At 44.0% G+C, this 19,877-nt stretch overlaps 1 protein-coding gene across 1 annotated transcript; it reads right to left on the minus strand.

The window, feature by feature from the left end:
* Positions 1-227: 227 nt before the first annotated feature.
* On the minus strand, positions 228-18,774 carry FOSL1 (FOS like 1, AP-1 transcription factor subunit). The gene is made up of 4 exons (XM_070766636.1): positions 18,425-18,774; positions 7,859-8,104; positions 4,692-4,799; positions 228-2,727 (listed from the first exon to the last, which is right to left on the minus strand). Exons 1-4 carry the CDS (start codon positions 18,524-18,526, stop codon positions 2,233-2,235), a joined length of 951 nt encoding a protein of 316 aa, XP_070622737.1. The 5' UTR covers positions 18,527-18,774; the 3' UTR covers positions 228-2,232.
* Positions 18,775-19,877: the final 1,103 nt, after the last annotated feature.

Below are 19,877 nucleotides of genomic sequence, written 5' to 3' on the forward strand. Positions count from 1 at the left end.
AAATATTTTCCCCCTAAGCTGCTTGCAGAGAGTTAGTTTTTTAAAAGGAAGTCTGCCAAAACACAGAAGAAAAGGAGTGTGCAAGTGATAAGAAATGTGCTTTTTGGCAATGCTGGAACTTAACTCCCCGCTTGTAAATTAAACTTTTTTGACTCGGTTGGGATTACGGCCTTGATTTCTGGCTGTGATTATTTTTCCCCCCTTGGAAAAAAGATTCGAGAACCGAATGAGCCAAAATACTCTTTATTTTTATTGCTTCTTCGGTCCAAGGTAAGTTTGAAATCTCCTTTTATGGCTTCGGGAAAGGAGACTGGAACGGGTGACAAAGCAAAGACCCAACATTTTTTAAACCTGGTTTGGCATTAATGTGTCACCAGTTTATGGCGGTGAGCTCTGCGGGTCAGCTAGTCCTCATGAGGTTTTCAGGTGAAATTCGGCAGAGGCAAAGCGCTTGTCTGATTGGGCTTTTTGGGGGTTAATCGGTTAGTCCTCGCTTTGCAGCCATCCGTTCGGCGAGCCTTCGAAGCTACGACGGCGCTGAAAAAGGGACCGATGGCTTGGTCCTCGCGTTTAACGTCCGTGGCAATGTCCCCGTGGTTACGCGATCTGAATTCTGGCACTTGGCGCAATGGTTGCGTTTCCAGAGTCGTAGCATCACCGTTCAATTCCTTGTGTTATCGAATCAAACTTGGCCAAATAAAAGTTCAGTTCAATTTCAATTCATTTTCCAGACGATTTTTCACCAGCGAACTAAATGGATTTGCTTAACGGTCGCACGATTCATTTAGCAACGGGAGTGATTCGCTTAGCAACCAGATGATAAAACCCGGGCGTGACTTGTTTAACCATTGCTTAGCTTAGCCGTGGAGTCCGCGGTTGTAAGTTGAAAACTACCATTATTTATAAGGTGCCATTCTTCACGTCTTTCCGTTGGTTTTCCGAGTTTTGTCGCAACCGTTATCCTACGCTTAAGATAGCATTCCAACAGAGTTCATGAGGTCTAGCAGCAACATTTGGTTTATTTTCAAGAAAAAGCAAGCCAAAACACCCAACCCGTCTAAAACAACACATCCAGCACAGTAAAACCCTGCAGTGAATTCCTAAGCTTATTATTCAACATGTTTTTTTTAAAAAAACAACAACACAAAGTTTACAGAATACAAACAGATAAATTTATCCCTCACTGACATTCAGACGGTAGAGGTCTTCTGTGCTTTGCCGTTCTTTTATTTCTATTTAAATGTCCCGCTAAGCTCAGATGGATTCCTATGAGGTTTGAAGACACACAAAATGACAATATGTATTTTTGTATCTTTTTTTTTCCTTTTGGCCCAAGTGACCGACGACCAGCAGCGTCTAAAATGGCATAAAACCATCGCAACTTTGTTCAAACATCCCTTGTAACTTTCATAAGGCATCAGGGGGGAAGAAAGAAAGAAAAAGAAAGAGAGAGAGGGGGAGGGAGGAAGGAAGGAAAAAGAAAGGAAGGAAAGAAGGAAGGAAAGAAAGAAGGAAGGATGGAAGGAAAGAAGGAAGCAAAGAAAGAAAGGAAAGAAGGAAGGAAATAAAGAAAGATAGAAAGATAGAAAGAAAGAAAGCTTGCATGTTTATAATAATATACAATATATCCCACCAGCTTCAGTTCTGGACAATACACGTCCCACGTCATCCTGGTACCTATATAGGTCATTGTAGAAAAATAAATCTATATTCGTCCTAAATTTCTCCTACTGGTTTCAAAAAATCAGGTAGATATAAAGTGAAAACAATGACATTAAAACGGTGAATTTTTTTTCCTCTTGAACATAATACCAAAAGCCCTGCTTCTTTTAAAAAAAGAAAAGAAAGATTTGTTCATTCAGTCCTGAGGACTAGTCACTTGGACCTTATAAACGCGAGTGCACGGACAAGAGGCGTGTGTCCAGAGATATTTTAGTGTTTCACGCGAAAAAAACAACAACAACCATAACCTGGCTTGGAATTCGGGGGGGGTTTTCCCCCTCCGGACCAAAGAAAGAAAAAGAGGCTCCTGGCTGGTCTTGAGGACTAGCAACTTGGTCAGGGGAGCCCTGTAAAGTACGGTTGGTCACAAAAAGCGAGGCCGAAGGGAATCGGGTGATAGCCAAAATAACCCAAAGGGGACAACCAGGAAGGAAAGCTTCATCCTCTGACGACACCCTGGCCTTCCAAAAAATGAGGGGGACAAGATTCGAGACAACCAAGGTCGTTTCCTCAAAGGGCCAGCAAGGTTGGAGAGTTGAGGGAATCGGAGGAGTGGTCCCCGCTGCTGCTTCTTCGGTGGGCGGAGGAGCACGGCTCGGGGGGAAATCCGGAGCCCGAGGGCCCGTCGGGGTCCCCCGGGGCTGGGTAGGTGAAAACCAGGCTGGGAGTGAAGGGGGTGAAAGACGGGGTGGACATGAGGGTAGGGGTATGCAAGGATTCGGGCTCCAGCAGGGCGCTGGGAGGCAGGGTGATGCTGGGGGGCACCGGGGCCGTCCGCCGAGAGCCACGCTGGGGGCCCGAGGGAGGAGACCTCTCTTTGTCTGGCGGTTGGGACGGGGCAGCTGGCCGGCGGTAGCTCCCGTCCTCGTCGCCGGAGGATTCTTCCAGGATTTTGCAGACGGGACGGTGGGCTTCCAGGACCAATTCCAAGCGGTCTTTCTGCTTCTGCAGTTCGGCAATTTCCTTTCGGAGCCCTGATTGCTCGGATTCCAACTGGTCCGTTTCCTGAAAGGGGGGGGAGAGAGGGGGAAAAAAAGAGGTTTAGATTTGAATCCGGAAGGAGATTGGAACCTGGGACTTCCTGGCTAAGAGATTTAAAAAAAAAAAAATAGACTGGATAATTGTTGGATGGGGAGATACATGTAGCCTTGGAGTGACTGTTTGAAGTTACAATGATGAATAAGGATAAAGATGCAATACAATGATAGGACAGGATAGGATAGGATAGAATAGAGGAATGAATAGAATAGAATAGAGAATAGAATAGAATACAGTGTTCCCTCGATTTTCGCGGGGGATGCGTTCCAAGACCGCCCACGAAAATCAAATTTCCACGAAGTAGAGATGCGGAAGTAAATACACTATTTTTGGCTACGAACAGTATCACAAGCCTTCCCTTAGCACTTTAAACCCCTAAACTGCAATTTCCCATTCCCTTAGCAACCATTTAGATTATTACTCACCATGTTTATTTATTAAAGTTTATTTAAAAAAATATTTATTAAAGGCGGACGAAAGTTTGGCGATGACATATGATGTCATCGGGCAGGAAAAACCGTGGTATAGGGAAAAAACCCGCAAAATATTTTTTAATTAATATTTTTGAAAAACCGTGGTATAGCCGTTCCGCGAAGTTCGAACCCGCAAAAATCGAGGGAACACTGTATAGAATAGAATAGAGAATAGAATAGAATAGAGAATAGAATGGAATGGAATGGAATAGAATAGAGGAATGAATAGAATAGAATAGAGAATAGAATGGAATAGAATAGAAGAATGAATAGAATAGAATAGAGAATAGAAGAATGAATAGAATAGCAAATGGAATGGAATAGAATAGAATAGAATGTAACAGAACAGAATAGGGATTACAAATAGGGTTACAATTTGTTTTATGATTAGGTTTTGTATTAGGATTAGGCTAGGATAAGGAATAAGAATAGGATTAGGATTAGAATAGAATAGAGAAAAGAACAAAACAGAACAGAATATAGAATAGAAAATAGAATAGAATAAAAAATAGAACAGAGCATAAATTCAATTCAATTCAATTTATTAAATTGGCATGCCGCCCCTCTCCGAAGAATGTAGAATAGAACAGAACAGAGAACAAAATAGAATAGGAAACAGAATAGAATATAGAATGGAACGGAATAGAATAGAATAATAGAATCGGGAGGGACTTTGGAGGTCCCCTGGTCCCACCCTCTGCTCAGGCAGGAGACCCTATATTGTTTTTTTAGGTTCAGATTACAGTGTTCCCTCGATTTTCGCGGGTTCGAACTTCGCGAATAGCCTATACCACGGTTTTTCAAAAAATATTAATTAAAAAATACTTCGCGGGTTTTTCCCTATACCACGGTTTTTCCCACCCAATGACATCATATGTCATCGCCAAACTAATAATTTTTGCAAATAAATAACAAAAAAAATAATTATTGTTAATAAATAATTATGTTTATAAATATCAGGATCACTAAGTGTCTCATTCCATGGTGAGTACCAGTAATAATGGTGAGTTAAGGGTTGTTAAGGGAATGGGAAATGGTAATTTAGGGGTTTAAAGTGTTAAGGGAAGGCTTGTGATACTGTTCATAGCCAAAAATGGTGTATTTACTTCCGCATCTCTACTTCACGCTAATTCGACTTTCGCGGGCGGTCTCGGAACGCATTCCCCGCAGAAATCGAGGGAACACTGTATTGAGTTCGAAGTTTAGTGGTTGGAAGAAAAATAAGTGAAACCTCCCAGCCACACTCAGCTCATAGGTAAAGGTCAGTCCTCAGCTTCATTTAGTGACCGTTCCAAGTTGCAACGGCACTGAAAAAAAGGGACTGTTTTTCACATTGATGACCATCACAGCTTTAAGCTGCAAGGCCCGGAAGGGAACCTCAGAGGCCATCCAGTCTGACCTCCCCATCCCGTTGCAGACCGTTGTGCGAATTGCCATTCCATATTGTCTCGTACGCACCGCTTGCAACGTGTCGGTCAATTCTTTCCGCCGGTTGCGGCATTTGGCCGCCGCCAGTTTGTTCCGTTCCCGCCGTAAACGCCGTCGCTCTTCTTCTTCGGCAGTCAGCTGCAAAAGTGAGTCCGGAGTTAAACAACCACACAACGCAACGCAATTACACAACCTCTGGAACCAGCGCAGTGCACAACACAACCTTGCATGCATCACACACACACACACTCCAGGAAACCAAGATACAAGGTATACTCAACTTACGACTTTTATTCTTTTAGGGACCGTTCACAGTTTGAACGGCACTGAAAAAGTGACTTACGCCCGGTCCTCGCACTTTTGACCACTGCCGTATCCCCATGGTCACGGGATTGAATTTCGGACGCTTAGCTGCTGGTTTGCTTGACGGTCGCAGTGTCCCGAGGTCACGTGACCCTCTTTTGCGACCTCCTGACCAGCCAAGGTCAATCGAGGAAGCCAAGATTCACTTAGCGACAGTCATTCGCTTAACAAGGGCAGTGATTCACTTAACGACCGTGGAGAGACTCTCTTAACAACTGTCTTACTTAGCAAAGCAAAATCTGATCCCAATGGCAGTTAGAGACAGGGGAATACTTATTCTGGGGGAATGCCCCAGTTTTTTCAAGATTGTTCTTCAAAGGTGGGTTCCCGCCAGTTTGGACCAATTCTGTAGAACCAGTAGTAGAAATTCCACTGAGGAGGAAGAGGAAGAGGAAGAAGAAATAGAAGGAGAAGGAGGAGGGGGAGGAGGAGGAAGATGAAGGAAGAAGGGGAAGGAGGAAGAGGAAGGAGGAGGAGGAGAAGAAATAGAAGGAGAAGGAGGGGGAGGAAGAGGAGGAAGATGAAGGAAGAAGGGGGAGGAGGAAGAGGGAGGAGGAGAAGAAATAGAAGGAGGAGGAAGAGGAAGAGGAAGAGGAAGGAAGAATGGGTAGGAAGAAGAGGAAGGAGGAGGAGGAGAAGAAGAAGAAATAGAAGGGGGAGGAAGAGGAAGATGAAGGAAGAATGGGTAGGAAGAAGAGGAAGGAGGAGGAGGAGAAGAAGAAGAAATAGAAGGAGGAGGAGAAGAGGAAGGAAGAAGGGGGAGGAGGAAGAGGGAGGAGGAGGAGGAGAAGAAATAGAAGGAGGAGGAAGAGGAAGAGGAAGGAAGGGGTAGGAAGAAGAGGAAGGAGGAGGAGAAGAAGAAGAAATAGAAGGAGGAGGGGGAGGAGGAGGAGGATGATGAAGGAAGAAGGGGGAGGAGGAAGAGGGAGGAGGAGGAGGAGAAGAAATAGAAGGAGGAGGAAGAGGAAGATGAATGAAGAAGGAGGAAAGGGAAAGAGAAGGAGAGAAGAAGAAGAGGAGGAGGAAGAAGAAGAAGAAGGAGGAGAAATAGAAGGAAAAGAAGCAGGAGGAGGAGGAAGAAGGAGGAGGAAGAGGAAGGAGAAGAAGACATCGTGACATCACCAACGGGTCGCTACCAGTTCGGAGGAACTAATCCGAATGGGTCTGAACCCACCTCTGCTTCCAACCCTGTTATTCTCCTTATGGTGGGTTCACCCAGGGTCTTGAACGGTTATGTCACCTGATGTCCAGAAGGGGGCAGAAAACAACCAGGAAAAATCCCGGAGAATTTTTCTCTCCACAATGGGCTCCAATCCCCCCTTCCCTTTCTTTCTTTCTTTCTTTCTTTCCTTCCTTCCTTCTTTCTTTTTTCTTTCCTTCCTTCCTTCTTTCTTTTTTCTTTCCTTCCTTCTTTCTTTCTTTCCTTCCTTCTTTCTTCCTTTCTTCTTTCCTTCCGTCCTTCATTCCTTCTTTCTTTCCTTCCTTCCTTCTTTCTTTCTTTCTTTTTTCTTTCCTCCCTTCCTTCCTTCCTCCCTTCCTCCCTCCCTTCCTTCTTTCTTTATTTCTTTTTTCCTTCCTTCCTTCCTTCCTTCCTTCCTTCTTTCTTTCTTTCTTTCTTTCTTTGTTCGATTTCTAGGCCGCCCTTCTCCTGAGACTCGAGGCAGTGTGCAGCATAAGTGATATATAAAAAGCACATTAGAAACCCGGGGGGGGGGGGGGGGAATTAAACTAAAATTTAAAATTTTCTAAAATTACTTGACCCAAGTGTGCGAATGGAAAGTGCCGCGAATGGGGCTGCAAAGGAAGAGTTTCCCCAAATCTGGCAACATCTCAATTGTGACACCTCTATCGTGAGGTCATGAGTTATATTTATAAGAAAATAGTGATGTTTTTATTGATTTTAAAAAATGCTATCACAAATACTTGTGAACAAATGAAACCTTCATCTCATGTTTGAAACATAGAAACGTAGAAGACTGACGGCAGAAAAAGACCTCATGGTCCATCTAGTCTGCCCTTAAACTATTTCCTGTATTTTATCTTAGGATGGATATATGTTTATCCCAGGCATGTTTAAATTCAGTTACTGTGGATTTACCCACCACGTCTGCTGGAAGTTTGTTCCAAGGATCTACTACTCTTTCAGTAAAATAATATTTTCTCATGTTGCTTTTGATCTTTCCCCCAACTAAGTTCAGATTGTGTCCCCTTGTTCTTGTGTTCACTTTCCTATTAAAAACACTTCCCTCCTGGACCTTATTTAACCCTTTAATATATTTAAATGTTTCCATCATGTCCCCCCTTTCCCTTCTGTCCTCCAGACTATACAGATTGAGTTCATGAAGTCTTTCCTCATAAGTTTTGTACTTAAGACCTTCCACCATTCTTGTAGCCCGTCTTTGGACCCGTTCAATTTTATCAATCTCTTTTTGTAGGTGAGGTCTCCAGAACTGGACACAGTATTATTCCAAATGGGGTCTCACCAGCGCTCTATACAACGGGATCACAATCTTCCTCTTCCTGCTTGTTATAGGTCTAGCTATGCAGCCAAGCCTTCTACTCGCTTTCCCTACCGCCTGACTGCACTGTTCACCCATTTTGAGACTGTCAGAAATCATGACACCTAAATCCTTGCTAACACAGAACTGCCAATACAATACTCCGATTGGGGATTCCAAGTGCATTATTTTACATTTGGAAACATTCAACTGCAGTTTCCATTGCTTTGACCACTTATCTAGTAAAGCTAAATCATTTGCCATATTACAGCCGCCTCCAGGAATATCAACCCTACTGCACACTTGTGCTGGTGTTTTCTCTTCCCGAATACTCACGTGCTCTGAGTGACGCCTCCGGGGCACCAAGCCGGGGCCCGTGGTGCGAATGACGCCAGGGCGGATGCCAGCCACATAGTGAGGGCAGCGATAAGGCCGGGTCAATGGAGGGAATCCCGAAGAGGCGCCCATGAGAGAAGGCTGCACCATCCACTGCAGGTTGTGGCTGTTGGTGATGGTGTTGAGGTTGGGCACAAAAGGGGCGCTGGTGGAGCTGCTTCCGGCTGCGAGATCCGGCTGGAATTTCTGGGAGGGAGGAAAGGAAGGAAAAGGAAGGAGGGAAGGAAGAAAAGTGGGAGGAAGGGAGGCAAAGGAAGGAAGGAAGGAAGGAGGGGGGAAGGGGTGAGAAGGAAGGAAGGAAAGAAGGAGAGGGTGAAGAAGAGGAAGAGGAAGGAGTAGCAAAGAGGAAGAGGAAGGAAGAGGAAAAAGAACAGAGGGAGGGAAGGAGGGGAAGGAGAAGAAGAGGAAAAAAAGGAGTAGCAAAGAGGAGAAGGAAGGAGAAGAGGAGGAGAAGGAAGGAAGGAAAAGGAGGAGGAGAAGGAAGGTAGGGAGGAAGAGGAAAAAAGGAGAGGGGGAAAGGAGTGAAGGAGAGGAAGAAGAAAAGGAAGGAGTAGCAAAGAGGAGAAGGGAGGAAACAAAAGGAGGAGTAGAAGGGTAGGATGGATGGATGAAGAGGAAAAGAGAACAGAGGGAAGGAGGAAGGAAGAAGTGTAAGGAGCAGTAAAGAGGAAGAGGAGGGAGAAGAGGAAGAAAGGAAAGAAAGAAGGGAGGGAGAGAAGGAAGGAAAGAAGAAAAAGGAAGGAAAAGGAAAGAAGGAAGGAAAGAAGAAAGGAAAAGGAAGGAAAAGGAAAGAAGGAAGGAAAGAGGGAGGGAGGAAGGAAAGGACCAACATTATTATACTACTGCCTGACGGCTGAGTGATCAATCTTTCCCTTCTTGCTCAACTAAGAGAAATTCACTTTTGCAACCATGGCTGAGAGGCCCGTAAGCAACACGGGATCTTTTACAAATCACCTGACACGCCTCTCCCCTCTTCCCCAGCCAGGGGGAAGCCCTCTGTGCATGTTCAGAGAGCACGCCTGCAGCCACTGAGTGCACCGGAGGTGAAAGGGTCCGTGTCCTAGAATGTGCAACCCGCTTGCCCTCTTGGCACACACTGGGTGACCTAGTTCCCCGGTAGCCTCTGCCTTGCCCTGGAGGCTCTTGGCACGCTGGTCAGTCCCGCCCCGGCTGTTTGCCTGGGGTGCTGGCGTCATTTCACTGGGCGAAGCCATTTCTCCTGACCTGCTTCCGTACGGGTGGGGGGGTGTTCTGACATGCCACCATCAAGCCACCATCGCTTCACACAAACCTGGATTGTGGTTTCCCCTCTTCAAATGGTTTTTTTTTTAAATTCCTCTAGTGCCCTCCAGCCTCACAAATCAGAGTGCGGCCACTTTAAGCCTGGCGGACTTCAACTCCCAGAATTCCCCAGTCAGCCAAGCTGGGAGTTGAAGTCCACAATGGCATTAAAGCTGACTGGGGAATTCTGGGAATTGAAGTCCGCAAAGGCATTAAAGCTACTGGGAATTCTGGGAGTTGAAGTCTGCTAGGCATTAAAGCTGGCTGGGGAATTCTGGGAGTTGAAGTCTGTTAGGCATTAAAGCTGGCTGGGGAATTCTGGGAGTTGAAGTCTGTTAGGCATTAAAGCTGGCTGGGGAATTCTGGGAGTTGAAGTCCACCAGGCATTAAAGCTGGCTGGGGAATTCTGGGAGTTGAAGTCCACCAGGCATTAAAGCTGGTTGGGGAATTCTGGGAGTTGAAGTCCACAAAGGCATTAAAGCTACTGGGAATTCTGGGACTTGAAGTCCACCTGGCATTAAAGCTGGCTGGGGAATTCTGGGAGTTGAAGTCTGGCAGGCATTAAAGCTGGCTGGGGAATTCTGGGAGTTGCAGTCCACCTGGCATTAAAGCTGGCTGGGGAATTCTGGGAGTTGAAGTCCACAAAGGCATTAAAGCTACTGGGAATTCTGGGAGTTGAAGTCTGGCAGGCATTAAAGCTGGCTGGGGAATTCTGGGAGTTGAAGTCCACAAAGGCATTAAAGCTACTTGGAATTCTGGGAGTTGGAGTCCACCAGGCATTAAAGCTGGCTGGGGAATTCTGGGAGTTGAAGTCCGCCAGGCTTAAAGTGGTTGGAGACACAAACTGACTCTGCAAAGTAGGTCCAGGTGAAAAGCCAGGTGCTAAATAACAACAAATATAGAGTGACAACCACAACTGGGAGCCAACATTTCTGGGGCAAAATGAGACCCTTCTTCAGGGAGATTAGCCACATGTTATGCCCTGTTTTGCCAGTCATTAGGTGAGTCACAGGGTTGTGAAGCGAATCTGGCTTCCCCCGTTGACTTGGCTGGTCGGGAGGGCGCAAAATGGGGACCATGTGACCCTGGGACACTGAGTCAGTGGCCAAGCGTGTTGAATTTTGATCAAGTGATTGTAGGGAGGTCAGTGTGAAAAACGGTCCTCGCTTTCTTTTTTTTCAGCGCCGTTCTAACTTTGAATGGTCACTAAATAAACCGTTATAAGTTGAGGACTACCTAGACCCCGTTTGCCCCAAAATAAGACCTCCCCTGATAATAAGCCCAATTGGGCTTTTGAGTGCACGGCAATAAGGCCAAGTGCTTATTTCAGGGTTCACAAACATATAAGACAGGGTCTTATTTTCGGGGAAATACAGTACTTATGAGCTGGCCTGGGTAGGTGGTGGTTGGTGGATTTAACTTACTTTTCTCCCAAATGCTAAACTTTGAACTAAATAATCTGAACCAAAAAAATAATACTGTACTGTATAAGGTTTCCTGCCTGAGCAGGAGGTTGGACTAGAAGACCTCCAAGATCCCAACTCCGTTATTCTATTCTATTCTATTCTATTCCTTATTCTTTTCTATTCCTTATTCTATTCTTATTTCTATTCTATTCTATTCTATTCTATTCTATTCTTATTTCTATTCTATTCTATTCCTTATTCTATTCTATTCCTTATTCTATTCTTATTTCTATTCTATTCTATTCTATTCTACTCTTTTCTATTCCTTATTCTATTCTACTCTATTCTTATTTCTATTCCTTATTCTACTATATTCTTATTTCTATTCTATTCTACTATATTCTTATTTCTATTCTATTTTATTTTCATTCCTATTTTATTCTATTGTATAAAATTTACCATTTTATTGTATTATATTGCATTACATTGTATTGTATTCTTATTTCTATTTTATTCTATTCTATTAATTTTACTATTGCATTGCATTGCATTGTACTGTGTTGTATTCTTGCCGGTATTTCTATTTTATTTTATTCTATTAATTCTACTATTGTATTGTAATGTGTTCTCATTTCTATTTTATTCTATTCTGTTTCATTAATTTTAATACTGTACTGTATTCTTATTCCTAATTCTATTCTCTATATTATATGTTATATTCTCTATATTTTATGTATTGTATGGATGGTATTAATTTTATTGTACTGTATTCTTATTCGTAATTCTATTCTCTATATTATATGTTATATTCTCTATATTTTATGTATTGTATGGATGGTATTAATTTTAATATTGTACTGTATTCTTATTCCTAATTCTATTCTCTATATTATATGTTATCTTCTCTATATTTTAAATTCTATTTTTTGTATTGTATGCATTGTATTAATTTTACTATTGTACTGTATTCTTATTCTTATTTCTATTCTGTTCTACTTGAATCCATCAATCCAAAGAAGAGGACTCGTTTCTCTCCTCTCCAGGTTGTGCAATCACCAGGTGTTTACATGACTGGGCAATAATCGTTGTGTGTGCAAACACAACAGGAAAGGAATGTCTTCCGGCCTGGTTGTGAAGGATTTCAGCCACCGATTAATTTAGCCTCTTGCTAAGGGCAAGTCCATCTTGCAGCTGCAACACCTCTCTGTCAACAACAGCACTTAGCAAGACATGACCAACTCTACCAGGACGGCAGGAAGAGGTTCTCTTCTCAACAAGGCCGAACCCACAACTGATTCACAGAGGACATTGCTCTCCCTGAGACAAAGGGGATCTCCGTGGGCAGGAGAAGTCTACCCTCTCTAGACCTTTGCTCAAGGCGAAGGAAGGAAAGCCTTTTGTTGGACAGGGCCTTCTCTGGGAACCACAAAATACCTGGGGGGGGGGAGGAGAGTGGGTGGTGGGGGTGTTAAAACCCTGGATTTTAAACTCACCAAAGAAACATAGAAACATAGAAACATAGAAGACTGACGGCAGAAAAAGACCTCATGGTCCATCTAGTCTGCCCTTATACTATTTCCTGTGTTTTATCTTAGGATGGATCTATGTTTATCCAAGGCATGTTTAAATTCAGTTCCTGTGGATTTACCAACCACGTCTGCTGGAAGTTTGTTCCAAGGATCTACTACTCTTTCAGTAAAATATAAAACCCCCAATATTATTATTATGTAATAGAATTACATAATAATAATAATAATAATAATAATAATAATAATAATAATAATAATAATAATAATAATATTATGTCAGTACAACACAGCAAACGAGATCACTATGCTGGATTTCGTATTTCATCACCAGTCGGGCGCTTCCCAAGCACCTAGGACTGCGCGATGTAGCAGCGAATTATGTTTGCTGATCCCAGTAAAGCGGCCTTTTGCAATTGACAGGTGAAGATTTGGTCAATTCCGATGGTTTTCAAATGTCCGCTGAGATCCTTTGGTACTGTGCCCAGCGTGCCAAGTACCACTGGGACCACTTTCACTGGCTTATGCCAGAGTTGTTGCAGCTCGATTTTTAGATCTTCGTTGTTTATTATTATTATTATTATTATTATTATTATTATTATTATTATTATTATCATTATTATGTCAATACAACACAGCAAACGAGATCACTGCTGGACTTCGTATTTCATCACCAGCCGGGCGCTTCCCAAGCACCTAGAACTGTGTGATGTAGCGGCGAATTATGTTTGCCGATCCCAGTAAAGCGGCCTTTTGCAATTGACAGATGGAGATTTGGTCAATTCTGATGGTTTTCGAATGTCTGCTGAGATCCTTTGGTACTGTGCCCAGCGTGCCAAGTACCACTGGGACCACTTTCACGGGCTTATGCCTGAGTCGTTGCAGCTCGATTTTTAGATCTTCGTTTATTATTATTATTATTATTATTATTATTATTATTATTATTATTACAATAATAATAATAATAATAATAGTAAAACTGCTACTACTACTATTATTATTACTATTAGTAGTAGTAATAGCAATAATAATAATAATAATAATAATAACAACAACAACAGAATTGGAAGGGATCCTCTAGTCCAACCCCCACATCAGAATATAGAATGACAGGAGTTGAAAGGGACCTTGGAGGTCTTCTAGTCCAACCCCCCTGTTAAAATATGGAATATCAGAATTGGAAGGGACCTCGGAGGTCATCTACTCTAACCCCCTCCTTGTCAGAATACAAAATAACAGAATTGGGAGGGACCCTGAAGGTCTATTTGTCTGACCCCTGGCTCAAGGAGGAGACCCTATATACTGTATGTATACCATTTCAGACCAACGTAAGGTCTGGTTGTCTCTATTTAAAAAAACAAAAACCCTCCAGAAGAGACGACGTTTCCATTTTAAAAGTGGCATTCCGAGGACTGATCAAAATCGGAAGGAATGGAAAGGAAAATACACTGCTCAAAAAAATAAAGGGAACACCCAAAGAACACACCCTAGATCTGAACAAATGAAATATTCTCATTGAATACTTTGTTCTCTACAAAGTTGAATGTGCACAACAGCAGGTGAAATTGATTGTCAATCAGTGTTGCTTCCTAAGTGGACAGTTGGATTTCACAGAAGTTTGATTTGCTTGGAAATATAGTATTATGTAGTTTAAGTATTCCCTTTATTGTTTTGAGCAGTGTGTGTGTGTGTGTGTGTGTGTGTGTGTATCTCAGTACATGGTGGATCATATTCAGTTTGAGATTATGGATAAGAGAACGAATTCGGCCAAAGAAACTAATCTGATGAGGCGATGGGACAAGGTAAGAGGATACATGGTTAGTAGAATTCAAGACCAAGCTATAAAGAATAAATTAGAAAAGATATATTGTTCTTGAGTGAAAGTGGTATAGAGAAAATCCGCCCCCATTTTGTTGGAGGGGTATGAATGCTGTCTGGCGATGGGAACATTGACCACTGAGCACATTGTTTTATTTTGTGAGTATTTTATTTATTTAGTTTTATTATGTATGTATGTATGTATGTATGTATGTATGTATGTATGTATGTATGTATGTATATGGGTAGGTAGACAGACAGACAGATAGATAGACAGATAGAGAGGTAGGTAGATAAGTAAGTAAGTAGGCAGGTAGGTAGGTAGATAGATAGGTAGACAGACAGACAGAGAGGTAGGTAGATAGGTAGGTAGATAGATAGACAGACAGACAGACAGATAGAGATGTAGGTAGGTAAGTAAGTAGGTAGGTAGGTAGGTAGACAGACAGACAGACAGACAGAGAGGTAGGTAGATAGATAGATAGACAGACAGACAGACAGACAGACAGATAGAGATGTAGGTAGGTAAGTAGGTAGGTAGGTAGGTAGATAGATACATAGATACATAGATAGACAGACAGACAGATAGAGAGGTAGGTAAGTAGGTAGACAGACAGACAGACAGATAGAGAGGTAGGTAGGTAGGTAGGAAGGTAGATAGATAGATAGACAGACAGACAGATAGACAGATAGAGAGGTAGGTAGGTAAGTAAGTAGGTAGGTAGGTAGGAAGGAAGGTAGATAGATAGAGAGGTAGGTAGGTAGGTAGATAGATAGATAGACAGACAGACAGACAGACAGAGAGGTAGGTAGGTAAGTAGGTAGGTAGGAAGGTAGATAGATAGATAGATAGATAAATAGATAGAGATAGATAGATAGATAGATAGATAGATAGATAAATAGATAGAGATAGATAGATAGATAGATAGATAGATAGGTGGGTGGGTGGGTGGGTGGGTGGGTGTGTAGGTAGGTAAGTAGGTAGGTAGGTAGATAGCACCTATCTATCAATCTATCTACCTACCTACCTATCTATCTATCCATCTATCCATCTATCTATCTATCTGTCACAGGTTTTTGCTGAATTTGAAAATTAAGGGAGACTAGGATAGATCTATTTCGGCCCTGTTCTGGCCTCATCAGCTAGGCATACCCTCACTGGGACTTGAACTTGCAGCCTTTGCCTCGTAAGGCAGAGAATTAACCTGAATATGAATCTATATATACAGTATATTCATTCCACCGAGCTTTCCCTCAGCTCCTGCCAAGTTACCTCCAGACTTCAAAGAGCTGGGAACCCAATACCCTTGCCAGGTAAAGGCCTGCCCAGGCAGGTAGCCATCCCCGTCACAAACCAGGGGAAAGGGTGAGAAAAAAAAGAGAGAGAAACCCCCCCCAGCCCTTTGGAAACGGGGTGCCAGAAGGGAGTAGCTCACTGTTTTAACGCTCCGTCTGCAAAATGAATGACTCGCTTCTGATAAATCTGGACATGATTCATATGTATGACACAGCACAAAGAGTGACCTGCCCTTCAAGACCAGGCATCAAGCCTCAAGCAGATGACTCAGGTGTTGGGGGGGGGGATTAGAAAATTTTAAATGACCCCTCCCCTTTCTTCCTACGTCTGGGAAAATAAAATCATTGCTCGGCATGGTTATTGCGAAAAGAAAAATCTCCCCGCTTCAGAACAAAATCCTGGCTGCAGGAAAACAAAGTGGGAAGGAAGCCTTGGAGCCCAGGGAACTCCCTGACACTAGAAATCCCCAGGAGCAGCTGAAATGAGGCATGGGGGGAGGGGGGAGGGGGAAGGGGGTCAAATTGGGGGAATGATTTTGCTTCCCCCCCCCCAGCATTTTCTGAAGGGTGTAAAAAAGGAACTTATTCTCCAAATTTCCCAAATCACCAGCAAACCAGCAAAATAGGAAAGGCCATTGAATGTCACGGAATCCTATGGTCTATTTATTATTTCCACGAATTTTTTTTGGGGGGGGATGAGTTGAACTTCAACTCTGAGAATTCCAACACTGGAAGATGTTGGATTTATTCATTTATTATTATTTCAATTTCTAGGCTGCCTTTCTCCGAAGAGTCAAGGCGGCTTACAACATGGGAATAACCATTTAAAATCCATCCGTTAAATGGATAACCATCTGTCTGAAGTCCTGTAGGGTCTCCTGCCCAAGCAGGGGGCTAGACTAGAAGACCTCCAAGGTCCCTTCGGAGTCTGTTATTGTTAATTTCACAGGCTGGCTGGGGAATTCTGGGAGTTGAAGTCCACCCAAGTTGAACAGCCCCCCCAAAGTTGACAAATACCAATCCATTAAGCGTTTAGGAAGACACTTAAGGTTTTAAAATATTGAAAATATTTACTGGTGGCATTGAAAAGCTCCATGCTGTGGTAGGAAGCATAGTTCCCTCTAAGCTGAGCAGTGAGCAATCGCTCACTTAAAAATCATCATCAACTCAGAGTTTTCCAAACCTGCCCAGAAGCCGAGAGGGAAAGAGTGAGAGGGAAGGAGAGAGAGAGGAAGAGAGGAAGAGAGAGAAACAGATAGAAAAAAGAGAGGAAGGAAAAGAAAAAGAAAAAGAATGGGAGTAAGGAAGAGAGAAAGAAAATCAAAATCTAGTTTGAAACTAGCTCAACTATTTAAGTGGCATTTTGATATGGATAGAGTTGCCCTATTATGAGCTCACTGGTATAGACACACAGTACAGTATTTTATTTTGAAATTCTCTGAGGCAAAACAGGGTGGGTTTTTTATTTGTTTGTTTGTTTGTTTGTTTATTATTTCTGTGCCGCCCAGTCCCAAAGGGACTGCCGCTCAGACACTATACTTTTCCGCCCACCCCCAAAAAATATTAGAGGGAACACTGGTAGGAAGGAAATAACTTGGTAACATATCAGCCAGCAAATCTTTCCTGGATAAATGCCCCCTCTCTTAAATTTTCTTAAGATATATATATATTAATTTGAGATTATTTGATATTTAAATTTGAGAGGTGATCAAAGGGAGTTTTCTACCTTTGGGGCAAGGTGTGTCAAGACCTAATTTATTTATTATTTTATTTTAAAATAAATAAAATAAGACATAAATTGGATCTTGACACGCTAGAAAACTCCCTTTGATCATCTCTCAAATTTAAATCTCCAATCATCTCCAATCCCCTCCCCCCCTTTTTTACAGTGGATCAAAGGTGGGAGACCTTTTCCCATCTGAGTCCCAGCATTAAGTAACAACAAGACACGTGTTGTTTGGATCACGTTTGGATCCATCAAGCCGGATTCCCTGACAAGGGTCCACTTCAAGGCACGTGAAAAATAATTCAATTTTGCCTCCTTTCTTGGATAGTTTCAGTTTCACACATTTTGGGATTCCCGCCCCCAGATTTCAAAAATATCCCCAAATCCACTTTTGAGGGGTTCGCTGATTTGGGTAGTTCCCGATTCTGGAGAAGCTGCTCGGAAAATGTGGATTTTTTTAAAAAAATACATCTTTTTTATGTAGTGATGAAATTTATACGCCGCCCGTCTCTCTATTGCCATCCTTGTTCGGGGTCAATTTTCTTTCGACCCTGGGAAAAAGGAGGCAGCCCTAGGCAATCCTCTCCGCGTTGGCCCCCCGCCAAAGCCCCCTAAGCAGTGCCTCTGAGCATACACAAAGAAGCGGTGTATCTGTCTCTTCTACCCGCGCCCCCGTTGTAGTCGTTGGAAGACGGCGGGAGTTGAAGGACAGCCCCGAAAAGATATTTGGAAGGGTTTTTTGGAAACGGAAGTTGGGCTTGGTTTGGAAAGGGAGTCCCGGGTCCCAAAAGCGTGTGTGAGAGTGTGAGTGTGTGTGTGTATGAGAGAGAGAGAGAGAGAAACAGATAGAAAAGAGTGAGAGAAAGAGAGAGAAAGAGAAACAGAAAGAGAGAAAAAGAGAGAAACAGAAAGAAACAGAGAAGAATGAGAGAAAGAAACACAGAGAGAGAAACAGAGAAAAAGAAAGGAGAGAAAGAGAGAGAGGAAGAGAGAAACAGGAGAGAAAGAGAAACAGATAGAAAAAAGAGTGAGAGAAAGAAAGAGAGAGAGAGAAACAGAGAGAGAAAAAGAGAGGAGAGAAAGAGAGAAGAGAGAAAGAAACAGGAGAGAAAGAGAGAGAAACAGAAAGAAACAGGTAGAAAAAGAGAAAGAGAGAAATAGAGAGAGGAGAGAAAGAGAGAAACAGAAAGAAATAGTGATAGAAGAAAGAGAAAGAAAGAAAAGAAAAAAATCCTTGTTGCTTCCATCCTGGGCAGACTTCGGAGTCTAGAGTCGCCTGAGCATGTGCAGAGAATCCAGAGTCACCTGAGCACGTGCAGAGTTCAAAAGGAAAAGGGGAAAAAAACGTCCTCGCTTCTGCCATCCCACCGCGACGTCTATAGAGTCCTTGCTCCCCCACCCTTCAGAGCATGTGCAGAGTTCAAAAGAGAGCGAAGGCAAAAGGCAAACTTACTTGCTGCTGAGATGCCGGCCGGACTGCGGCGGGAGAGGCGGGCAAAGGCGGCCTGGGAGCTGCGGGCGGAGGTAGCCTTCCTCCTCCGTAACCCTTGAACATGTCAGCCCCTCCGCCGACGCTCCGATGCCCGAAAGAAACCAAGCGGCGCGCGACCTTGGCCTTTTTTTTTTAATGAATGGGGACTCCCGGCCCCGGGTCCTTCCACTTTTCTCCAAAGGGAGGGGAGGACGAGGGAGGGACTTTGACTCTCCCACCCGCGATCCGGATGGGGGAACCCCGACCATCCCGTAGGAGGGAAGAAACGATAGTCAACGCAGCCGGGCCGTCCACGCGTTCCCGCGAACCCCGGAGGGAAATCCGAAGGGTTTCCCCAAACACGCGTCCCTCCCCCCTGCGAGCCGGACGCAGTTGGTTGCTCCCGAACTCTGAATCACGAGACGATGACGCAGATGCCCTTAAATGGGCCAGGTGTCTTCCTGCTTGGCGCGCCCGGCTTGAAGGATTCCCTCGCGCGTGCCGGGTTCGCACGTGCCGGCTTTGCCACCTTCCCGTTTTTTGGGGGGTGGGAATACAAAGGCGGGATGCTTTCGAGGGGGGGCTGAGAGGAAAAGGGCGGGGGGGGGGGAAAGAGTCTTTGAGCGCTCTCTGCACTCTGCACATGCCCAGAAGCTGTGCCCCCAACCCGTATTTTGGGGGGGGGGGGGGTTAAAAAAACTGGACGTTTTGGGGGGGGCTCAGAGGAGAGAAGGGAGAGGGAGAGTCTTTAAGCGCTCTCCACACTCTGCACATGCCCAGAAGCTGCGACCCCAACCCATATTTTGGGGGGTACAAAAACTGGACGTTTTGGGGGGGGTTAGAGGGGAGGAGGGAGGGAAGGAGTCTTTGAGCGCTCTCTGAACGTGCCCAGAGGCTGTGACCCCAACCCGTATTTGGGGGGGGGGGTTTACAAAATCTGGACGTTTTGGGGGGGGCTCAGAGGAGAGAAGGGAGAGGGAGAGTCTTTAAGCGCTCTCCACGTTCTGCACATGCCCAGAAGCTGCGCCCCCAATCCGTATTTTGGGGGGGTACAAAAACTGGACGTTTTGGGGGGGCTCAGAGGAGAGGGGGGGGAGGGAGTCTTTGAGTGCTCTCTACACTCTGCACATGCCCAGAGGCTGCTCTCCACGCCGAAAAAAGCCGCCTGGGGAAAGTAGAGGTAGACCTCGACTTACAACAGTTCATTTAGTGACGGTCCAGAATTATAGAGTTGATTTCCCCCCCAAAAAAACTTTATGACAGCCCCCCCCCCCCCCAGGTGTTCACGTCCTTAAAATTCAAATGCTCGGCAACTGACTTGTACTTATGATGGTTTCAATGTCTCATGTGTGGGTGGGTTTTGTATGGCGTGATCTCCTTTTGCAACCTCAAAAGTTCAAGGCGGACTTACTTTGCAAATTGGGTTATTCATTTA

The sequence above is a fragment of the Erythrolamprus reginae genome, chromosome 13 (assembly GCF_031021105.1).
Source record: "Erythrolamprus reginae isolate rEryReg1 chromosome 13, rEryReg1.hap1, whole genome shotgun sequence".
NCBI lineage: Eukaryota > Metazoa > Chordata > Lepidosauria > Squamata > Dipsadidae > Erythrolamprus > Erythrolamprus reginae.